Below are 21,964 nucleotides of genomic sequence, written 5' to 3'. Positions count from 1 at the left end.
TGCAGCCATGCACTCACCCGAACCATATCTATGTAGGTTGTCTTTGGGTCTCAATAACAATGCCCCAAACCACGAGATCTGATATTACCGGACCTCTAAAGGATAGCTGTTCAATACACATAATTCTTATGTATTTTGTACACTTTTTGGCTTAACCAGTGCGCATTCCTTCGTTTTGCATCAATGGTTTCCATAAGTTAGATATTGGGTACCAGAATTGAATTTAATACACTTGTCGCAATTAACTACACTAGACAAAAGTGAACCCTGTGCATCTCCACCAATTCTTAATTCAGCACTGCAAATTCAAAGGCCCAGGCATTGTAGTTGTTGTCCTGATAGATGGGAAAGGTCAACGTGTCGTCGGAAAAGGTGTGGTCAACAGTGTTGCGGAAGCTCGGTGCAGCTTGTGCTGCCAGAGGATCTGACCCATCAAAGCCCCAAGTGCTGATGGTGACGGTGCCTGATGTCCCGTAGCCAAGGGAGCTCAGCTTGTTGACCTGCACAGCCCAAGTGCCCGTGGTGATGCGAGAACCCACGAGCAACCGAACCGTGCTCGAGTCCTTGGTCGCGTACACATCCAATATCCTATCGGTACTGCCGGTTGTGGTAAGACGTACGCCCGTCATGTTTTGGGCATAGTACTTGTAGACCCAGAAGCCGGGTGCAGCAACGTAATCAGTGGCACTGTATGTATATGGATTGCTCGACTTTGTGATCAAATTGGCAAACAGATCGTGCACTGAAAGTTTGACCGGGTTAGCACCCTTTTTCAAGAGGGTTGGTAGACGAGAGATGTTCTCTACCAAACACGGCAGATTGTCACAATTACTCACATGTTGTTCCAGATTGCCAGTTTCCAAGAAGACCCCAAAAGTTGTATCTTTCAAGGCGAGCAATCCACCAGGCATATCCAGAGGGCTTCATCTCAGTATATGTGGCATATTCGTTAATGTTGACCTCACGACCTGGCAAGCCGTAGGTGCTCAGCAGCGCAGCGAGGGAAGCATTGGTATACTGTGGATCGTCGACCTGATTCGTGTAGTCGCCCTCCAGATGGTACGAGTACTGATCTGGTACGGTGTTGTTGCCAGCAACCTGCGACAGCCACGTTGTCCACCAGGAGTTGCTGGACAGCGGCTGATTTGCCAAGCTGGGGCCGCTAATCTTGACGTTATTGAAGCGGGAGTCGGCCCTGTGGTGGTTGGTTAGTCAATAACGTCCCGCAAGACAACGTCTTCCATAACATACCGGATTGCCTTGTGGGTTCTGATGTAGAGATTCACCCATTGCTGGAGAGGGCGGTTCCAAAAGACAGTAAGGTCGGGTTCATTCCAGATATCGATAACAAGCCCGTCAAGCATGTTCTTGGAGACCAGATCATTCAGGAGTGTAGAGATATACTTGTCATAGTCGGTCCAATCGCCATTGTCGCCGGGCCATTTCGTGGAGCTCGTCACGCCTGATAACACATTAGGATCGTCACGAAGAAAGTATGCATATGAAAACGCCAATTAGCACATACCGTCGGTTCCCCAAATGTCATGTACCAGCAAGATGACGGAAGCACCAAACTTTCTAGCCACCTGAAATCTGTCAATACCTATGCTGAGTCGTATGTTCATGATTTCTTGCCTCGTAATTTAGGTAGGATGACTGGAGTCTGCCTTGGTAATCCGTTGTTCCGTAGATCCATCCTCGAGCTGGAGAGCCAAGCTGTGCTCCACCGGTGCGGGCGTAGTTGAAGTCTATTGCTTGGTACCTGAAAGAGGCCTCGTTAGTGTGCTTGTGGACCGATAGATGTCGAGTATTGGGACAAACCATGAGTCTGGGATTTGGTTGGGGTAGTTGTCCGGAATCCCATAGATGAAACCGGAAGCCAGGTGCTTGGGTGATCCATTTGAACTTGACAGGTCTACCGTGGCGGTGATACTATCGCGGGCGGCAATGTTGCTGCTAGCAGTACAGCTGGCCGCCAGGAGAAGGAACTTGAGAGCAGATACCATGTTTCTCAAAGACCACTGACTCAGCATTTAGATATGAAGTAATCACGAACTAGATGACACTCGTTCTTGTCACCCAATGTTTACTTTCACTGTGATCGACTGGTGCTATTTATCTTTATACTTGACGCGGACCTTGACTGGCCGTTCTTGGACCAAGTCCCGAGGCCCAAAGGGGTTACATTTTTGCCATTGATGGCACTCGGCATTGTGATCATGAGCCTTTCCACGAATGCAGGAACGGGCCATGCCTCTATGTTTACCCCAGAGTCCATCGCCTTCCCCCGCAAATCTCCACAAACACGGCTCTTGGGGTATGGTGGAGCCGCAAATGTGCCCCGATCCCGGGGCGGCACTCAGTATATTCATGGGCTCGTCTCTATTGGCCCTCCCATCGGTTTCTCCCAATGGCTGGGCGCATTGAACCATCGAGTTTCTCCGCCAGCACGCTGAGCCAATGGGAAGTCAGCTCCCACCGGAAATACGACCCTCGCCCAGTGATGGCTATAACTTACAATGTCTTTATTTGAGTATCATAAATCCAGCAACGACGGGAGTGTAGCATCGTAAACAGACACATCCAAAATTATCTACTACCCAACAATTTCGTGTCGTGGCACCCAAGAAAAAAATGGGGTTCTTCCAGAATTTCTTGCCGGAAAAGGACCGCTATGCAGCGCTATTGCTATACGGCATGGTCTTCTCCACATGTTTCAACGGGTACGATGCAGGTACGGGCATTAACAACCCCTACACAACTTTCGGCATCTGACAGACTGACCCAAGTACCTAGGCATCATGACGGTCATCTTGGCAGATAAGCAATTCATACAGTACTACAATGTCGATGCATCACGCACCGGGACCATTGCAGCTGCGCCATGGGCAACCACAGGCCTCGCGCAGCTCTTTGTCGGCGGAACGCTTGCTAATCTGGTCGGACGACTATGGGCACTTCGCATCTCCATCAGTGTCATGATCATTGGCGTCATCGTTCAGAGTGTCCCTAATACATGGGGTGTGCTCATATTGGGCCGTCTCCTGACTGGACTTGGGTTCGGATGTGTTTACATTGCAACATCTCTCTACGTCGCCGAGTGCTCCCCTCGCTTACTGAGGGGAAGCTTTGTCGGTACCGTTACACAGTTTGGGTACCAACTAGGCACTTTTATCGCATTTTGGGCTGGGTAGGTGTATCATTTGAAGCGTTTCCGGCTGTACCAAGTACTAACAAGCCATTAGATATGGCATGAGCTTTTATACTTCGCCTTTCAACATTGCGTGGCGTGTGTCCAACGTAATTCAGATTCCCATTGGCGTGGCGTTCATAATTCTCAGCTTTTGGTATCCCGAGTCTCCTCGATGGTTGTTGGAGAAATATCCGGAAAACCCAGATCAAGTTTTGCAAGTCATTTGCAAATTGAGAATGGGCACCCCTGAATCTGATCATGTTCGAGCCGAGTTTCATGAGTTGCTGGCTGCAAAGGAGGCACGCAAGCACTACGATACCGGCTATACTGGCCTCTTCAAATCAGCAGGCATGCGGAAGCGTCTTCTTTACGGTCTGTACGCAACTGCGCTGCAGCAGGCTGGAGGAATAGCAGCACTCACCATGTATGCAACGCTTGTAAGTCCTTCTCCAACTTTCTCTTGCTGGGAGTAATCGATTGATTGGTGTCTAGATCTACCAATCCTTGGGATGGAATGAAGGTCATCAGGCTCTCGCCATCAACGGTATCCAGGCTGCTCTGCAGCTCGTTATTGTTCTAGTCAATACCTTTACGGTCGATCGCTTTGGCCGAAGAGCCCTTCTAATCGCAGGCTTCGCCATCCAGGCTACGGCACTACTGATTCTGGCCTCGCTGTGTACATCGTTCCCCGATAACTCCAACAGAGCGGCCGCGGTAGTGGAAATAGCCATGTTGTTCATCGTTGGACTCACGTACTGCTGGTCCAACGGCCCAATCCCACCAGCTATTGCCTCAGAGATCTTCCCGCAAGAGGTTCGCGACAAGGCATTCGGATTCTCATTGCTGGGGCAGACCGCCTGTCTGTTGGCCTTGACGCAGCCGTGGCCAACATTCAATGCCGAGGTCGGCGGGCGGAGCTACTGGCTCCTCTTTGGGCTCAACACATTACTCCTGGTAAGAATAATCTCAGCTGCATTTTTGATCATGATACACTAACTGGCTGGCATAGATTTCTGTGATATTCATTCTGCCAGAAACCAAAGGCATTTCACTCGAAAGGATGGATAAGATATTTGGAGAAGTCGATGCCGTCGAGGTTGGTGAACATGACGTCGGCGCAGAAAAGATCGAGGTTGAGGTCTACTCGCACATCGAGACCAAGGGTAGTCAGAAGCCCGTGCCAGCCGAAGCTCCTCAAGATAAGGGTGACTTGAACAAGGAGGCGTGAACGGAGCAGGCGCTATAATAGGGCAGGATTACTGTTGGTAGAATCTAATAAGACAGACCAACCGAAAATGTCTCTATGGTTAATCTCCTGTTTCTCCATGTCAGCCTCTCCATCTATATATCCATACACATAGGTCACACAAATAAAGATGTACTGCCTCTCGGCACCGCCTATCACATTTCCAGGCATCTTTTTACAATTTTGTTGGCAATTTCATCATCATTCAAACGACGCATGCTAGGTGGCTTGATGCAATCCCTCGCCAATGTACGAACAAATGCTCTCGATAATGACTCTATGGTGTTGTGGCACCCAGAGTGTCAGTCATATGGAGCTGACGTTTCGGGTGAATGCGGCTCATGGTCCGTTCATCTCTTTGTACACACCTAACCTAGTGGGTATATCCTCTGTACGGAGTACCCAAGCTTAATCGTTATTCCTGGTCTCAATGAGTCTCTACGGGATACTGCGACATGATATGCCAAAGTCGACCATGATGCATGATTGATTAGTAGTTACCCAGACAGCGCGACTTCATCTGTTGCGCCATGGCACGTTGCTCTGAATCATTTTTGCCCTATATACCTAGTACACAAGGCTTGTAAACCACCAGACCCCAGCAGCGGTACCTAGCCAGCAGTGGCTCAGGTACCAACGCTAGTGGATGCGCGGTTCCGTACCGTCAGACAACCTCTTATACGGGCCTCGGCAACCTCCTGAGCCTCTGTGCGCATATCGGGCCCGGATAGTCAAACGGCTCGGAAGGCAAATAAATCTGAATCCTGTCTAATTCGGTACTAGCAATCAATTAAAAGATTCGATCTCGCCGCATGACCTTTACTTGAAATGGCCGCTTCCCGCAGAGATGGATGACTGTGAGTTTTGCTATGTAAACCGTAAATTTCTCGCAATTGAACTTTAGATATTTTTTCCATTCTCTGAGTCACCACTTTTCGTCTTGTTTTCTCTTCAACTCACTTTTCAATTTAGAAACACTAATACCATGGAGGACTCTGAAGCTGCAAGCACTTGCCATAATACTCCCAATGATCACGACACCAACGGGGATGCGACCGGGGGCTGCCACCAAGAGGCATGCCCGACAAAACTACGCCATACCCGGGGATGGCGCAAACTGATTATACACTTTACTCCGTCTTGGTTTAGTGTCAACATGGGGACCGGCATCACTTCGATTTTGTTGCACAACCTTCCTTCCAATGGACCTTGGCTTTGTTGGATATCCGTGGTGTTGTTTTGTCTCAATATTGCTTTATTTATACTGTTCCTCATCGTTTCCATACTACGCTATACGCTCTTTCCGGGCATGTGGTCTGCCATGATGAGACATCCCGTACAGTCCTTATTTCTCGGTAAGTTCACTTGATACCGCCATTCAATTATAAAAAATGACTTACAAAATATGCAGGAACATTTCCCATGGGACTCGCCACTATAATCAACATGATTGTATTTGTTTGTGTACCCATATGGGGTGATTGGGCTGCATACTTGGCATGGGCTTTGTGGTGGTTCGATGTGGCGTGTGCAGTCGGGACAAATTTGCATCTACCTTTTGTCATCATGTACAAGCATGAAGTATACTTTCATCCGACTACCCCAAAGAAAGTTGCAACAAAGCTAACATGAGATGTAGGCGGCGCTCTCCAAAATGACTGCCGCATGGCTGCTGCCCATTGTAGCGACCATTGTCGCAGCTGCTTCGGGGGCCATCATTGCCAGTGTTCTCCCAAACGACCAGCACGCAATTTGGACCGTCACAATATGTTACATTCTATGGGGCTGTGGAGTGCCGTTGGCCATGTTCACCATGGTGATATATTTTCAACGTCTTACCTTTCACCATTTACCCCCGCGGGAGGTGCTTGTGTCAGTCTTTCTACCGCTGGGACCGCTTGGTCAAGGAGCATTTTGCATTATACAGCTAGGAAAAGATGCCATGGCCCTTTTTGGGCGCAACAATTATGTCCCAGCAGCTCCCATGGCGGGTCAAATCTTCTATGTTGCCGGCATTTTAATGGCGTTTGTCATGTGGGGCTTTGGTCTCGTCTGGCTCTTCTTTGCACTGTCGTCCATTTCGCGAATGAGGTTTCCCTTTAACCTCGGGTGGTGGGGCTTCACTTTCCCATTGGGCGTGTATACTGTTGCCACCACAACATTGGCCAAAGAGCTGCCGTCGCTTTTCTTCAAGGTACTCGGAACCATTTTTAGTGTTGTGGTAACTTTGCTTTGGATCGTGGTGGCTTGTGGCACAGTTTGGTTTGGATTTCATGGAAAATTGATATTTGCTCCATGTGTTGCTGATTGGGAGGCCAAGGAACAGAGAAAGGTCTACAAGGAGTGATGCCTTGTTATAATGAAAAAGAAGAAAACGTTGGTATAAAAGCCCTTGGAGCTATGATTAATGTTTCATAATGATAATAACAATTATCAATGACAGAACAAAACGCTTGATCGAATCATGCCACTCGCCCGTGGGCATTGTTGCCAGATTCTTGGGTGTGTTGGAATTGTACGTATTCGAGACCTTTGCTTCGATAAATCCAGGGAACTTTGAAGGGGGTTAACATAGGCCAGGACATATAGTCCTCTGGTTGTTCTGGAGATTTCGAATGAATAGTAAGAAATTGGAAAGGTGTTTCATTAGAAGATTGTTGAAGAATCGTTGGAGACTCCTTTCTAAATGTTATTCTATCACTGAAGCAATTACATTAGATTTTATAGAGTACTGAGAACATCACGAGATTCCTCATCAGTGTCTGGAATTCAATTATATTACTAAAATGGCAGAAGTGAAATCTTTGAAAGTATGAGACCAGTCCCCCGACTGTCCTCCAGGCTCTTTCCAAAGGCCTTCTAGAGCTGATCGAATGCAGAGTACTGATTGAAATGCGAGGTCTGCATGAATAGACTGTAGGTTGTGTAGCACACAGTTCCTGTGGCGCTCTTCTAAAGAATGAGCCCCGGCGACGTATAATGGGAAGCTTGTGCAATTATGCAACCTTGATTCACTGGCAACGCCTTGTACGGAGTCGAGACAACCTTGGACGTGTTGCTGGACCAGGAAATGGCCTGTCGGAAGGCTGCAAATCACTCGATAAAGGTAAATCAGGGCGGCATGTTGATATGCCCGAACAAGTGCTTGAGAGAAAAGACGGGACCGTGCCTGCCTAGGTTGTTGGACATGGTGCAGATCTGTTAGTCCGTGGAATCCAAGAGTAGAGTAAGCAGGTTGCAAAGCGCTCTCAAACGAGCTTACTGTCGAACGCCATACTTCGAGTTCAAGTTCTTTATGGTGCGAATATTGACTTATCGAAGCCATGGTTCCAAAAACAGAGGCCAACGACTGGCTGCCGACATCCTGCACCGCCCACCAGACCTGGCCTGACTCGATCTGCTTCCAAATGGCAGCGTCAAAGTACGGCAGACGGCCTTGCAGTACAGCTTCAGTAAGATCCGCGGCCACAAATTCGGAAAGTAACAACGAAGCCTCTGGATATGTCGATGAGCAAACAGCTTGCTGGCCTCCGAGCGCCTCTATTATGGCCAGTACACCGTTGTAGTGGGAGTGCACGGAAAGTTGTTGCTGCCTGCACTCGACAAAGCCGTCCAGGAAGTAAAGGAGGAGAACAGCAAGCAAGAGAGGTGACAGGGCTTCACGACTCCCGGAGTAGTCGGCAAGTTGTTCCCGAATAGAGGTAATACAGTGCAAGCGTCTGTTCATGAGGCTGTCTTGTGACAGTCCTCTCGCATATGACGCTCTATGTCCTTCGGCAAATGCACAAGCTGCATGGCGCACAGGAGTCGATTGCAGGACGACCGACATGAGCGGAGAAGGGGGCAGGTCAATCGTGAACAGCAGAGGCCATAGTCGGGTTTCAAAATAATCCAGGGCACGTTTCTCGTTGGCAGCAGGCAGTCCGACGCTAAGCAATGACTGATCGTATACGCGTGGTATGTTCCTACTTGGCCGCCCGCTCCATCGCAACACAACTTTGTCGTAGCTGCAACTAGTGCCTGACGCAAGGCATTTCTGGCATGCAGTCTTGCCAAGGTCGCATTTAAGTCGACGTTTCTTGCAGGGCCAACACGATCCTTTGACTATCCGTTGACGCCTTGGCACAGTGCCAGCCTCCCCTGCCTCGCGCTCTTCTGGGGATAATGGCATTGCGAAAGGGGGGCGGGGGGTTAGGGGGGGATTGTAAAGTGAGTCTACCTCTGTACAGGTATTTCAAACTGCAACGAATGCCAGGAAAGGAAGTTTTCTAGGCATCATCGGTCACGCTACGTGTTGCCCCGCCCCCACCGGAAGACACTGATCAGCTCTCCGGAAAGCTAGTACAGCCATCGCGAGCTTTATTCTACACTAGTGCCAGCGACCTAGTCATTATTCCGAAGCCCCGAATCGTGGTCGCCAGTGGCTACTATAGTGGCAAAAGCTAATGGCAAAGCAACATCTCACCCCGATGAACATCTAATGGACACGGCCGGCTGAACAAGACCAGGAAAGGAGGACTGAGCAAGAACAACGAGAATGCAGACCGATGCAAGACACAACCTGCTAATAATCAGGGGTTAATGGAGAAGTAGGTCAATATGCCTTGGACGCGCAACATCAATCCGCAGCTGTCCATGTGAACGTGGAGGAATCCAAAGGACGGCAAACGATGTCTTGACACGTCAACAGCCGAAAGAGATGAGGCCTGTAAATGCTTTCTTATTCCACCATCATGTACGAACTGATGAAACAACTGTAGATTCTACCATTTACTGTCCATATATATCCTCGTCCCAGCTCGTCGAATTCTGTTTCAAGTTCTACGGCGAGGCACGTTGAGCAACCTAAGTATATCAATCAATATTGTGAACTAAGTAAAAGACGCAACCTTGATTTCTTTTTTCTTCTTTTTTTCTTCTCTTCTCTTTTTGAAAAAATAGGAAACAATGAACACTGAAGCTACTTACAAAAAAGGCTTCGCCGCCGTTCTCAGTTTCAAAAGTAACTAGAGATATCCACGTTAGTATCGCCGCCGGTATTTGACAACTCGGCCAGGATGGAGCCCAGTATATTGTGGACTCACTCGTTGCGCCTTTGGGGAAATAGATGATGTCACCCTTAACAGCCTTCACTTTTTGTCCCGTTGAATCCGAGACAATAATATCGCCAGCAACAACGAGCTTAAACTCGTAGTATGTATACGTGGCGGTCATGGTTGCGCCCTTTTCGATGCGGTAGAAACCACTAGTAATAGGTTTCTCCGGGTCATCTTGGGTACTGTAAGTTGTAAGCATATGTTCAGGATGTAACGAGCCAGACTTTATGAGTAAAGAAGGGTGCTTCAAATTACCTCGAATAAAGCGCACCAAGGAAAATATTTGGAAAGTCCTTGTAGTAAGGAATTCTTGCCTCCTGGGCATTGGGTATATACTTGAGAGCAGGGACCATTATGGACAGCTGGGGTGCAAGTCAATCGATCAGAGAATGTTAGCAACTGAGGTCTGTGAACTTAATAATAATTGCAAAGTATGGGCAGGAAATAGTCCTCGAGGAAGAACACCACCTAAATACCACAAAAAGAAGCACCAGCCATATAAATGTATAAGCAATTTTTGGGTATGGAGCACTTGGCGGAAGCAGATGGAGTATGAAAGGGGACCTATTCTTTGCCTGAAAGAGAGAGAGCTGGGGTATTACTCGGGGGCAAAAACCGATATGTGTGCCTGTACAGTAGCTCTTATCCAGGACAGACAGCAATTGATCGCCCTAGACAGTAGACCATGGACTCCGTTGGGGGCGACAGCGGCCGGTGCTTCAAGATTCTTCAAGAGGTGCCGGCTGCAACTACCTAGTTGGGAAGGGTTCGCCAATTCCAAGAGGTTCCAGGCAAGCCGATGCCCATCGTGAGTGGTCTATGGATTGCATTTGCAAGACCCTGGCTTGGTCTATATCTGGCATGGATCCATTAGAAACAGGGTGATGTTAATACCTAAGGTTAGTACAGCGCGGCCGGCATGATAAAGTCTGGACAGGTACAACGCCCCATACTTGGATCCAGCGATTAATGGCATTCTCTGTCTGTCTTGTGCTAGCCAGTACCGGCTGGTGTGGAGGTTTCTTGTCCGGTCTCCCCAGCAAGTGCTAAGGATCTGCCAAAGCCGTACTGCACCGTAGCGAGTACCGGAAGATACTATGTCACATTGACGTTGGACGTTTGGTGAGTTCCGGATAGCCTCTGAGCGGCGGTGGCGCATCGCACTCTGGATTTACCGCAAAAACAGAAAATGTGCCTCATGAACCACCACACTACATAAACGAGGATAAGAAATCTTTCAAAACGCTAGTACAACGTCCATGTCATCGTATTGGTAAAAAGTCAATCATTACCAATAAATTCTTTAATCATCCTTCCATAAATAATATACTTGTGCTTTCGCTCTTAACACCCTTCTGCCTGCTGCTAGCATCCACTGAATGGTCCCATTGCTTCCCTTGATGACTATATCTGAAATCTTACTGCGAAATGGGTCGATGACGCTCGAGGAGGGCGTCCGGGTTGCTTGTACCAGCTGTCTTGAGGAGTTGAAGTGGGTTAAACACTTCTCGAAGACGCATAATTAAACCATCTCTCAACTCAATCACCATGATGTAATAAGGCTGTATATAAGGCCAGACCTTGTCATCAAGTATATACGTGCCATCCAATTCGGCTTCAAGGAAGAATTTGTTCGGGTCTTGTGTGGAATACACCTTCCTATTCTTTAAATCCCCCTTGAAGCACTTGTTATTGAACTCAAAGTTCTCTCTAAGAATCTCTTTGCCATGGTAACTGATAGGGTGCACATTGTCCGGTTTGAATGACATCGGAAAGGTCGCAAATGTGAGCTCCTTGCAGGCGTCATCATGAAGAAGATTCAAAGCCATGAGCGGAGAGTCGCAAAGGTGGTGAAGATATTTTTCCACGGTTTCGTGGTTCTGAGCACGTAAGTCTTCGACTGACGTCATGACGAGATGTGGATGTATAGCAAAGTGGGTATGTGGTAAATGAATGTTTGGTGCGTAGAGAAAATCAAACGCTTGGTATTTGTGAGCACTATATAGTTGAAAGCAAAATAAGTCTTTTTTTAAAATAGAGTGTTCAGCATAAAAGTGCTTGGTTACCTTTTCTCTCAGTCATCAAATCATTTGACTCCAAATAAGGCAAGTTTCCACGCCCGCCCCCTTGTGGCAATCTATTATACACTTGAAGTTAGCTTGGCTTTGATCTTGAATTGTTACCCCCTCTCCGCTAGGTTGTCATGCAGGGACGCAGCACATCCTTGATGAGGTGATGGTCAGCGGGCCACAAAACTTGCCCCATACAGAAAGGTCGAGAGCTTCTTGCAGGGAACTCCATATTCGATCCAGATCATGTGCGCGTGCCAAATTTCACTCAAAGATTCAAACTCTCTTTGAAGTCGCTAGTTCACCTGCGTACTGTACCCTCCTCTCGTCCGGTGTGGCCTGCCTGCGCTGCATATCATCCACTGCAAGGATTCCATGGGAAGTGCGATAAGAATCATACCCATCCTAACTAGTGGTTGAGTGGGTAATAAAGTAAGGACATTGTCACCACTTGCGATGAATGCTTATCGCCAATTATGCTAAATGAAAGCTGTCCAAGGCCCAGAGCCTCCAATAAGATGTTAAGGCTTTACGGTATCGTATCGGAAAGTCTACCCCAGACTTGGCCCGAGGTGGGCGAGCCTGATTGAAAATCCTTTCCTGCTTGTGCCGCCGTATGCATGCAGGTACATACAATCTATCAAAGTCGATGCCATTTCGCATTTGGGGGGGAAAGGTTTCAAACATGGCCCTGGCGGGCAGATGTACAGTTTCTCGTCAACAGTGTTACTATATTTGGGGTACTACAGTCGACCTCCTGGTGGTACAAAGCGTCCATCTTCAATGCACTCAGCTATTGTCAAGGTGAACACAGTAGTTCCATCCTTATTCGATGCTCTAAATACAAAATATTGATGACTTCCTTTTACAAATCGATGGTACAGATACTATTTCACTTCAGCGTGTGTTAGGTCTGAAGCTGCTATATTGGCTTTCCCAGTGGCACGAGCCTTGCTTCCATGATGTTCATCACCGGAAACAAAGCAGTTTCATTGCGGTTGGGAACTTAATCACAACCAAAAACTGACCAATCCATGAGAAAGAAGTGAGGTAGAATATAGACTTCTTTGACCGGCAGAGTGCGGACTCATAATGGAGCTACCTCGGGGCATCTCTTGCATAAGTCATGGTGACTTGGGAATAGCAGACTCATGTTAACAATATCATTTTGCTGTAGGCAAACTGCGTCATTATTGACGTATTTTTGCATTTGTCCGATACATTTGGCTCTGATTTATTTCCCGGCCTCAACCCTCGACGACTGGAAGGGGCAATAGACACACAATCTCGGTTGCCAGCCCATTTATCAGATTTCTGTTTCGTCGCGAGGGGCATATTTACGGGTGCTGAGAAAAAGTCGGATTCTCTCGCCATAAACATAGACCGGGATGGCTCCAAGAGATAACACGCCCAAGACAGCTCCATATATACCAAAGCTATTCAGAAACCCGACACTATCCACAAATGCGACAATACCATCTTAACCGAGTTCGCATGGTCAGCTTGAATTGGTTAACGGCACAAGGTGATTTCATTTCACTTACAGCTTAAACCAAAAGATCCTAGATCTCGAATGGCACATAGCATGGTTAGCATAGCTAGGCCGTGCTCAGAGCTCACTGATCCCGCAAAGTACATGGCTGGACTTGTTAGCAATTTTACCACGGAGATAGACAGCTTTGAGCGTACAAGAAAGTTGCAACCCGCTACAAAACGCTGTAATCATGAGGAAGTCTGAATTCTAGGTTAGTATCATCGCTTTTGAAAACAATTGTATAATTTGAGACAGTTACTAACAAATGAAAACGCAGGCAAACCAGTGTGGTGCATTGCCCGCGTAGAATGATTGCGCCATAGCCCCGAAGCCAACAAGCCCGGCAATTCCTAAACACGCCACTATTAGCTATTTAATAAAATAAGTCATACTCTCATCAACCTACCGAATAGAGCTGGAAACGGTGTCATTAATAAGCGATCCTCTATTTTGCTAAACTTTTGTAAGCAAATGAAAATTCGGCTCGGAATGACTGAGTTGCTCACGGTGATCCGCGTCTGATTTTCGCCAATTTCACCACCGACCAGTCAGATAATATGCCGATAAGAATACCTATCACGGCCTGCACAGTTTATTAGCTAGTAGTGACGTCGGCACGTTGAAGAGTATATTACCATCGGAATCACCACAAAATTTATAAAAGAAACATTTTCTGGAGCCCAGCTCCAAGGAGCTGACTCCAATAGCTAGAACACGAATTAATTCATTGACCCTTTCGCATCAACTTATTATCAATGTCTTTTGTGACTTACTGTGGCAAAATAAGTCGCAACCGCGCTGAACCCTCCAAATAGGACAACTTGGAATGCACCAAACCTGAGGAAAAGTCTCCGTTTTAGGTTAATACATTCTTTAACTCTGTGTGTAATAGCAGTGACTCACCACCACATTGCTGGATTCAGCGCCGCAAGCCAAAGCCATTTGACAATATCCATAAAACCGTGCTGAGGAATGTTTTTGTGGCCTGCAAAAGGATTAATGAGAAGCCTTGAGCTCTCGCCCTGTCTTAGAGCTTTGTGCCATGTATGGAATTCTTCTTTCGTGATTGGTTCTATCAGATCGGATTCATTGCGCCGGAAACTGAGTTTTCATTAGCCTTGGGATGAATTAAGATTTGTAAACAACTGACTTTGTTTCAGGGAATAACAATAATAAAGCGGCGAACGATACAAAAGAACATATCGAGTAAAAGATGAAGACGCTTTGCCAAAGTCAATACCTGTCTCACAATGTAGATACATGTGAGTCATACCCTCGAAGAGATGTATTAATCGTGACTAAATGCAATCATGTTAGCGTGGTATCATCACGCGGAAATAGGTGCATCCCCTTACTCCAGGTTGTGGCGATACACATCAGTGAATTAAGTGCCTGCAGGAAAATGTTTAGCACCATAACAAGAATGCGTAATTTCAACTTACACCTCCACCACTTGCAAGGATAGCCATGTATAAACCTCGCTCATGGCTAGTAATGTTAGACGAGAAGCATGTATAAGTAAGTACGTAAGCGCTTACATAAAGGTGAAGCTTTCCACCATGATGAAGTTCACTGTGATCGAGTCAGCCCACTGTCAACGTTTCCCAATACAAAGGTTACTAACAGACATCACTCGGGGCTACACCAAACCCAGCAATGATCCTGGCTGCAAGAAATTGATCAAAGAGGTAAGGGTTGATAACTCCAATCAGGTTTGAGACGAAGAAGAGAAACACTGCAAATACAGCAGTGGGCCTCATGCCCCATTTGAAGGCGCACAGGAACCAGATAATGTCTGCTGGAGCTACAAGAGGAGAAGTTATGGTAAAGAGTAGGTTAATGTTGGAAAATGATTCGTTGGGGTAACTCTCAACGAGTTGAGGTAATATGAAACCTGAAATATTTTACATTTAGCATACGGGCGAACAAAGAAGAACAAGAAACAAGTACAAAGCATGCAGTAGGACTTACTCAGAAACTGTGTTGCACTAACAGCAAGAGCATAATACCAGCAGATGATGGCAAGAATTATCCACTTTCGCTTTTGAGACCAGTTGAGAGGGTCGTCGGGAGACCGGCTTGGCCTTGGAAGGAGATAAAGATGACCGTTACTGTCAAGTGCCTAGATAATAAAAAAAAACCATTAGTGGAAGGGGATTGAGAAACATATGTAAGCATGATAAAAGTATTGGTAACTAATAAGCGGATTTGGGGTCTACTGACGTGAGGGTTCCCAGGAAACTCCTCGCTCGCTTTATTATTGACGACTGGTAGGCCGCAGTCCATGGTAGTATCAACCTGACTTGTTCCGAGCGCAATGCTCTCTTGATCCAGTTCGGTTTCATGAGTCTTCTTGCCTTGAACGATAAATAGAGGGCGCCATTGTCAAGATATGACAGAAGATTCCTGCTAGTCTTGAATCTTGACGAGGTGCTGAGGATTTGATGGCGAGCACTGAAATCGGAAACTGATCAAGCGCCAAATGAAATGAATCAATCAAATGCTAGTCGCGAAAAAATCTTGCGACCTTGAGATCAATGTACTATTGGAGAATTCAAATGGAATTTGCAGTCCTTTTGTAAATCAATCAGGGATTTACAGGAACCGTCGCGGAGAGTGGTCCCGGTGGCTGTCCGACAGGTCCTGCCTACTTCTACAGCCACGCCAAGTCACAATCAGCGTCATGGTAAACGACCAGAAATCATGCAGGGCCGCATGAAGATAAGACTGGGGAGTGTGATTGGTTGGCGAGACTTATCCTTGGAGACCAGTATAGTGATAGCGAAAGTTGGGAGGCCCTGTCGAGCAGGGTCGCGTGGTGCCTGTTTGATTACTGATGTGCTAGTAAAGAGAGTCGTGCGTCTTCCCTGAAGAGGTAATCAACGACCCTTCGCTCCAGCCCCCCGCGCGCATGTGTGGAAGTATTGTGTCGGAAGCTTGCACTTACTCGAATCTGAAAAGCACCACCAGCTGCGGACTAGTAAAGGTGACAGTTTGTATTGGGGGCAAATAAAGTTCTGTGCTATTGGTCTCGACCAAATGCATGTAGCTGCTTTCTTCCAGAGCAACCAAGACCACGGTCCAAAAATTGTGGGATCGAATCAAACCTCCAGCAAACGTGTGGTATCGCATAGTTGAGCCGAACATAACTATTGTGCTTTGGCCCAATGACTTTCCCCAGACCGATGCCGTAGAAAGCTTGACCGCGAAGCTGCTGCAGACATAGTCTATATCGACGCAGCGTTAGCTATACGAAAATCCTAAGGTTGAGATGAGAAGTAATACATGAATATTTTATTGTTAAGAAGACTTCAGGGAAGGGTCAAAGAAAAGATAGAATTAGAGTACAGATGGGTGTTTTGGAATGCATTCAGTAAAGCTATATCTATGTAGATCATGCGGAATTCTACCAACGATCAGGCCCTCCGAGCGACATTTCCCCAAGAGTTCTCGCCAGAAATGTTGCTTCTATGTTGATGATAGCCTGCTTGGTTGGGACCGCCAAAACCTTACAGCGCTGTTATCGTGGATCAACGAGCCCGATTCTTTTTCATTCGGTCGAATGCTCTTTCACCCACTTCGCAAATGCCTCGTCCGCGTCGTGGTTTGTGATCCAGTGGATGTTTTCTGCACTGAAATTGAGTGCCATATCCTCCAAATCATTGTTCCAGGCTGCCTCAAACTTCTCGACTTGCTGATAAACTTTCTTGTAGTGAGTGGAGAGAATATCGTCGTAAAGTTTCACTATTTGCGTTAGGAAACTCGATGCACGACTGTTTAAAACCAAAACTCACAAGCGGTGCCAACCGTCTCAGTGTTCCACTGTTTGCTCTTTTGGTAAGCATGACCGAGAGCCAATGACAGAGTCTTTGAATCTTCCCATGCAAATGAAGTACCAGAACTGAATGCTCCTGCCGTCGCTGTTGGTGTGTTTTCTCTGTTTTAGCATTTTGCAAGTGCGAGGAAAATGTCATGATAACTTACGATGAGCTGCATCTCCGATAAACGCTATCTGTTGATTAGCAATCATGGATGGCGACCATTGGCCCCGGCTGCGTGCTAAAGTATCGTCAATTCAGAGCTGTACGGATTGGAATGAGGGAGGGAATTCCGTACGCAATATAACCATGTCGATGTCATGCTTCATTGAAACTCGGAGAAACTGGTTGATGATAGGATTCCAATCTTTGAAGTACTCCAAAAGATGATTCACTGCGACAGCTTTAGTATATACGCATCAGCATATGTCTGGGTGACCTACTCCGTGCTTCATCAGCAATTGTGTTCCAACGCACAGTCTGAGTCTCGGGCATTTCTTCGGGAACTATCAGTTCCAGCGCATACTGCTTATACCCCTGTGACGATAGAATTAATGGTTGTTCAAGACGACATGGATGTTCCACATACCACGTAACCCATAAAAACGAGACAGTTACCACAGTACATGACAACGTCATCTTCGGGTAGGTCTGGAATTTCCTGCTTGAGCTTCTCATAATCCCAAAAACAAGTATAAACAAGATGCCCGCTGCGATAATTAGTTGTTGACATGGTGAAGAAGTCATGAGCCTTACAGATACTTGATGGTATAATCCGGGTCGAAAGCTTTCCGAATGCCCTGGTCTCTTGTCAACATTCGTTTTTACCGGGATCGAATTCACGAGTGAACATACAGAGTTGATTCCATCTGCTGCGATGACGAGATCAGCGACAGCATCCGTACCATCCTCGAACTTGATTCGCACAGCGCCGTTTGTTTGTTCCAGGCCCAAACTCTTTTTTCCTGCGTGAATCATGTCTTGCGGGAGAAGGGCCACAGTCAACTGGTGCAGTTCGGAACGTATGGCATTGGACACTCCCATCTGGTCAAGCCTCTCAGCCTTTGAGAGCTTTGCTCCATCGACTTGCTGAGGCTTATGGAGAACCTCTCCAGTACTCCAATGCAAGGCCGTGAAGGGATTGTATCTCCGGGTCATTACCCGGTCCACGGCTTCCTCATCGACCCATTCAACGAGCCGTCGCAATGCCGAGGGCGTGACACCGAGCCAGCTATAAGTAATTCAGGATGAGTTCTGAGTCTTGTGGACGGTGGAATACATACGCGCCAGCAAGCCTGTGTTCGGTGGAACGCTCGTACAGCTGTACATCAACGTTTGGTAGGCTGCTTCGAGTTAGCCCTTCCATTGAGATCCCGTTGCATGACAGGGGTTCCTTTTTACTTACTCTCGGAGATCCAAGCCTGCAGCAACACCTGCCATGCCAACGCCCACAACGGCGATTCGCAACTTCTTCTGCTCTTGAATCAGGCTCATTTTGCAGGATGAATTCAAGGACTGGAGGACGTAGAAACTTGGGAATAAGTCAATGGAAGATCTAGATAGTTAAACTCGACGACGGGTGCACTTTTGAGAGCTGAAGCATTCAATAGATAGGACATTGATCTGATGCCTTGCCCAGTGAGATATATCTTTATAAGGATGATCGTGAGGTGAAGTGAGCTCTGCTCAATCGGCAGCGAGCTGCACCTATTCCAACTGCGATGCTACTCGTGTTAACAACCGCCGTCTCGACTTTTACTCATAGCGGGCCCCGCCCCGCCCCCGCCCCCACCCCTTTTCTGATGCTTTGAGCAAAGAGATAGGACGACAGCTATCGACCTTGACCCAATTTGGCAAGTTTTTGGGCACGACTCTGGAATTCAACCATTGTGAAATGTTTCAATTTTCTTGTTATGACTCTTCGGCGTCTTAGTCTGGGCCATGCTTTACTAACCGTGCACCATGATTCCAATGTCGCCCTCCCATCATTCGCCTTCCGTTTCACCCACTTTCCGCACCGTACGTTTTTTGTGAATAAAAGTTTGCCGGCGATGACAGTGGATTCTATAAAATGTTGTAATAAAGATGGACATCACAAGCATGGAGAGTTCATGGATCAGAGCTATGTCATGCTAGTGGAATCTCGTAAACCCGCTACGGGTGCGCTCAACCTAAAACGGAAGGAATTGAGGCACCGATCCTTGAACAGAAAAATCATTAACAGCAAGTTATGTAGGTAGGTAACTAGCAGTTCGTTTGATTAAGACTGACCGATAATCAGAATAGCTTCGGCCAGCAGGGTTTATTTTTTTTCTAGACCTGGACAAATAAGTAGATTAGCTCTTACATTAACACATCTCTCAACTGAGCAATAGCCGTCTTCAGGTCTTTTAAATCAAGTTTTCAACAGCAACTTGAAGTTCATTTTCACAGCATATGTTAGACGTTGCGTATCCTTTCTAAGCCATCTTGCAATGACTTAATTTGCTCAACTTACAGCGCCAAATAATGCAACATATTTGCAACCAACTGGTACTACCATAAGACCTGGCCCTTTTCATTTCACGCATATCTAACTAAACTATAGCTCATCTTAGGATTATTCATTAATAATGAATTTGTGCCAGCTAAATCAGGCGCAACAATTGAGCCGACCAACCCGTATGATGAGTCTGCCATTGTCGGTGTAGCAGCAGCTGGGCCCGAGGACGTGGATGCGGCCGTGCAAGCCGCTCGACGGGCATTGAAAGCCAATAGCTGGCGCCGCATCTCTGGCGCGGATCGTGGTGCCTTGCTTTGGAAGCTGAGTGAGTTGTGCCAAAGAGACAGCCACATCCTTGCCACAATTGATGCTTGGGACAATGGCAAGACTTACCAGGCCGCCATAACCGAGGACGGCCCGGAGGTGGTCAGTGTGTTTCGCTATTACGCTGGCTGGGCTGACAAGATATTTGGTCGAACAATCGAAACCAACAAGGACAAGCTCGCCTATACCAAGCATGAGCCTATAGCTAAAGCAATGCCAATTATTGATTGTTCACAGCAACACTGATTGAAGTCTTAGGCGTGTGCGGCCAGAAAATTCCGTGGAATTTCCCTGTCATGGTCGGTAATTTGTGCCCAATGAGAAAAGAACCCCCCTTTAATAATTCATGTCTGATTGAAGATGGCCGCATGGAAACTTGGCTCTGCCCTTGCCTGCGGTAACACAACCGTGTTGAAGGCTTCAGAACAGACACCATTATCGGCACTGTATCTGGCCGCTCTTATAAAAGAGGCAGGATTTCCACCTGGAGTGGTGAACATTATCAATGGACTTAGTAGGGTCGCAGGCGAGGCGCTTGCCAACCATCCCAACATTGACAAGATTGCATGCACTGGCAGTACAATTACTGGACGTACTATCATGAGAGCAGCTGCTGGTTCGCTCAAGAACATCACCCTCGAGACCGGTGGCAAAAGCCCGCTACTTGTCTTTGATGACGCTGATATTGATCAGGCGATCAAATGGTCCCATGCAGGCATTATGGGTAACCAACGCTCCAAAGTTCCCCAGTTACATTCGGTACTGAATTAGAGATAGGCAATATGGGCCAAACTTGTACCGCGACATCAAGAATCTATGTCCAGGAATCTATACACGATACCTTTTTAAGCCGCTTCAAGGAATACACCAAAGCCTATACTACCATTGGAAGTCAATTTGATGAGAACGTGACGCATGGCCCACAGGTTTCTAAAGCCCAACTGGAAAGAATATTAGCCTACGTCGAGGCAGGCAAAGCTGAGGGAGCAAAGCTGGTCCAAGGCGGCAGCGCAATGTCCGAGAAGGGGTTTTTCATGGAACTAACCATCTTCTCGAATGTTCATAGTAACATGAATATTGTACAAGAAGAGGTATGTGGGCCCTTTGTCGTTATCCAGGCATTTACAGATGCAGACGACGCAGTGGCCAAAGTCAACGGATCCGAGTTTGGCCTGGGGGCTTCGATTTTCACCAGAGACCTCGTGCGGGCGCATACTATTGCCGACGGGATCGAAGCTGGTACTGTCTGGGTAAGTGGCTCATCCCTACAATAGGCCTAATGGCAATGCTTACACGTACTTTAGGTCAACAGCTCTCAGGATTCACATTTCGGTATCCCTTTCGGTGGCCATAAACAAAGTGGCATTGGTACAGAATCGGGCGAGTATGCGTTATCCGCGTATACACAGGTGAAAGCGATCCATGGTGAGAACAACCCCGTTTTAATCTCCATTCCATTTAGCCCAGTGGTGTGCTGACTTGCTGGCAGTTAATCTAGGTAACTGGCTTTGAGAGTAAATGAGATTAGGCCTTTTGAGTAGAATGGACTGAATGATGTGCGGGTTTTCTGTAAAGTCGGGGTACTTATTGGATGACATTGCGGGCTTGGCGGACATATCCAACAATTTCAACTACACCACGTTAGTTAATATTTCAAGCGCCAGACGAGAGGTGAAATTTGGCCAGGCAATGGGAAGCCAATGGGGCAGCAATCGTTACTGTTTCGTATAGGTACGACTTGTCTACGCATTCACAGAGACATCCAATTATGAATGGAATCAACTTTGAGTTGGAAAAGCGTAGATATCCCAAAGTACATGATAGCAATGACAACCGCAGCCATGTTCGGCTGATACCGATAAACCACGAAAGACTGGACTGCCGACCTGACGCAAGGACTCGGAGAATGGGGTGTTGAAAGGAGCTAGAGAACAATGAAACAAGCTATGAAGAGGTGAGAAGCATCGACTGAATAGAAAAAACAGGTATGATATTCTTGAGAAAGGTTCGCAAGACCATGTTAAATGATGTGCCAAAGAACTGCTCTTTGTAGAGCAAAGGGTTCCATCCCCTTCCTACCTTACGTAGCCAAGCATACAGGACATCCCACCGGCATCCAAATGAGAAGTCAATAACCCCGTTTCAAATTTGTGGCGTTTCGCAACCGGAGCCCATTTAGTTGAATATGTAGGTATGCACCAT

The 21,964-nt window shown here is 47.1% G+C and overlaps 9 protein-coding genes across 9 annotated transcripts; 4 read left to right on the top strand and 5 right to left on the bottom strand.

The window, feature by feature from the left end:
• Window positions 1-287: 287 nt before the first annotated feature.
• On the bottom strand, window positions 288-2,006 carry PFICI_12743 (uncharacterized protein; the record flags this gene model as incomplete). The annotated part of the gene is made up of 6 exons (XM_007841324.1): window positions 288-742; window positions 837-1,195; window positions 1,252-1,462; window positions 1,526-1,578; window positions 1,658-1,762; window positions 1,822-2,006. 6 exons carry the CDS (start codon window positions 2,004-2,006, stop codon window positions 288-290), a joined length of 1,368 nt encoding a protein of 455 aa, XP_007839515.1.
• A 628-nt stretch (window positions 2,007-2,634) lies between these two features.
• PFICI_12742 (uncharacterized protein) lies at window positions 2,635-4,421 on the top strand (the record flags this gene model as incomplete). Its single annotated transcript, XM_007841323.1, has 5 exons — window positions 2,635-2,734; window positions 2,797-3,190; window positions 3,246-3,630; window positions 3,686-4,147; window positions 4,203-4,421. The coding sequence occupies 5 exons, from the start codon at window positions 2,635-2,637 to the stop codon at window positions 4,419-4,421; spliced, it is 1,560 nt and encodes a 519-aa protein (XP_007839514.1).
• Window positions 4,422-6,093: 1,672 nt separating this feature from the next.
• On the top strand, window positions 6,094-6,786 carry PFICI_12741 (uncharacterized protein; the record flags this gene model as incomplete). The annotated part of the gene is made up of 1 exon (XM_007841322.1): window positions 6,094-6,786. The coding sequence occupies one exon, from the start codon at window positions 6,094-6,096 to the stop codon at window positions 6,784-6,786; it is 693 nt and encodes a 230-aa protein (XP_007839513.1).
• Window positions 6,787-7,550: 764 nt separating this feature from the next.
• PFICI_12740 (uncharacterized protein) lies at window positions 7,551-8,268 on the bottom strand (the record flags this gene model as incomplete). The annotated part of the gene is made up of 2 exons (XM_007841321.1): window positions 7,551-7,637; window positions 7,702-8,268. 2 exons carry the CDS (start codon window positions 8,266-8,268, stop codon window positions 7,551-7,553), a joined length of 654 nt encoding a protein of 217 aa, XP_007839512.1.
• Window positions 8,269-9,260: 992 nt separating this feature from the next.
• Window positions 9,261-9,888, bottom strand: PFICI_12739 (uncharacterized protein; the record flags this gene model as incomplete). Its single annotated transcript, XM_007841320.1, has 4 exons — window positions 9,261-9,284; window positions 9,408-9,445; window positions 9,524-9,717; window positions 9,791-9,888. 4 exons carry the CDS (start codon window positions 9,886-9,888, stop codon window positions 9,261-9,263), a joined length of 354 nt encoding a protein of 117 aa, XP_007839511.1.
• Window positions 9,889-10,953: 1,065 nt separating this feature from the next.
• On the bottom strand, window positions 10,954-11,445 carry PFICI_12738 (uncharacterized protein; the record flags this gene model as incomplete). The annotated part of the gene is made up of 1 exon (XM_007841319.1): window positions 10,954-11,445. The coding sequence occupies one exon, from the start codon at window positions 11,443-11,445 to the stop codon at window positions 10,954-10,956; it is 492 nt and encodes a 163-aa protein (XP_007839510.1).
• A 5,243-nt stretch (window positions 11,446-16,688) lies between these two features.
• Window positions 16,689-18,450, bottom strand: PFICI_12737 (uncharacterized protein; the record flags this gene model as incomplete). Its single annotated transcript, XM_007841318.1, has 10 exons — window positions 16,689-16,882; window positions 16,933-17,058; window positions 17,123-17,197; window positions 17,255-17,350; window positions 17,400-17,493; window positions 17,546-17,666; window positions 17,713-17,756; window positions 17,812-18,187; window positions 18,240-18,299; window positions 18,362-18,450. 10 exons carry the CDS (start codon window positions 18,448-18,450, stop codon window positions 16,689-16,691), a joined length of 1,275 nt encoding a protein of 424 aa, XP_007839509.1.
• Window positions 18,451-19,464: 1,014 nt separating this feature from the next.
• On the top strand, window positions 19,465-20,008 carry PFICI_12736 (uncharacterized protein; the record flags this gene model as incomplete). Its single annotated transcript, XM_007841317.1, has 2 exons — window positions 19,465-19,488; window positions 19,544-20,008. The coding sequence occupies 2 exons, from the start codon at window positions 19,465-19,467 to the stop codon at window positions 20,006-20,008; spliced, it is 489 nt and encodes a 162-aa protein (XP_007839508.1).
• Window positions 20,009-20,122: 114 nt separating this feature from the next.
• PFICI_12735 (uncharacterized protein) lies at window positions 20,123-21,274 on the top strand (the record flags this gene model as incomplete). The annotated part of the gene is made up of 4 exons (XM_007841316.1): window positions 20,123-20,486; window positions 20,540-21,012; window positions 21,067-21,187; window positions 21,252-21,274. 4 exons carry the CDS (start codon window positions 20,123-20,125, stop codon window positions 21,272-21,274), a joined length of 981 nt encoding a protein of 326 aa, XP_007839507.1.
• Between the last annotated feature and the right edge of the window lie 690 nt (window positions 21,275-21,964).

The sequence above is a fragment of the Pestalotiopsis fici genome, assembly GCF_000516985.1.
Source record: "Pestalotiopsis fici W106-1 unplaced genomic scaffold PFICI_Scf_10, whole genome shotgun sequence".
Lineage (NCBI taxonomy): Eukaryota > Fungi > Ascomycota > Sordariomycetes > Amphisphaeriales > Sporocadaceae > Pestalotiopsis > Pestalotiopsis fici.
This window is presented reverse-complemented; position numbering and strand designations above follow the sequence as displayed.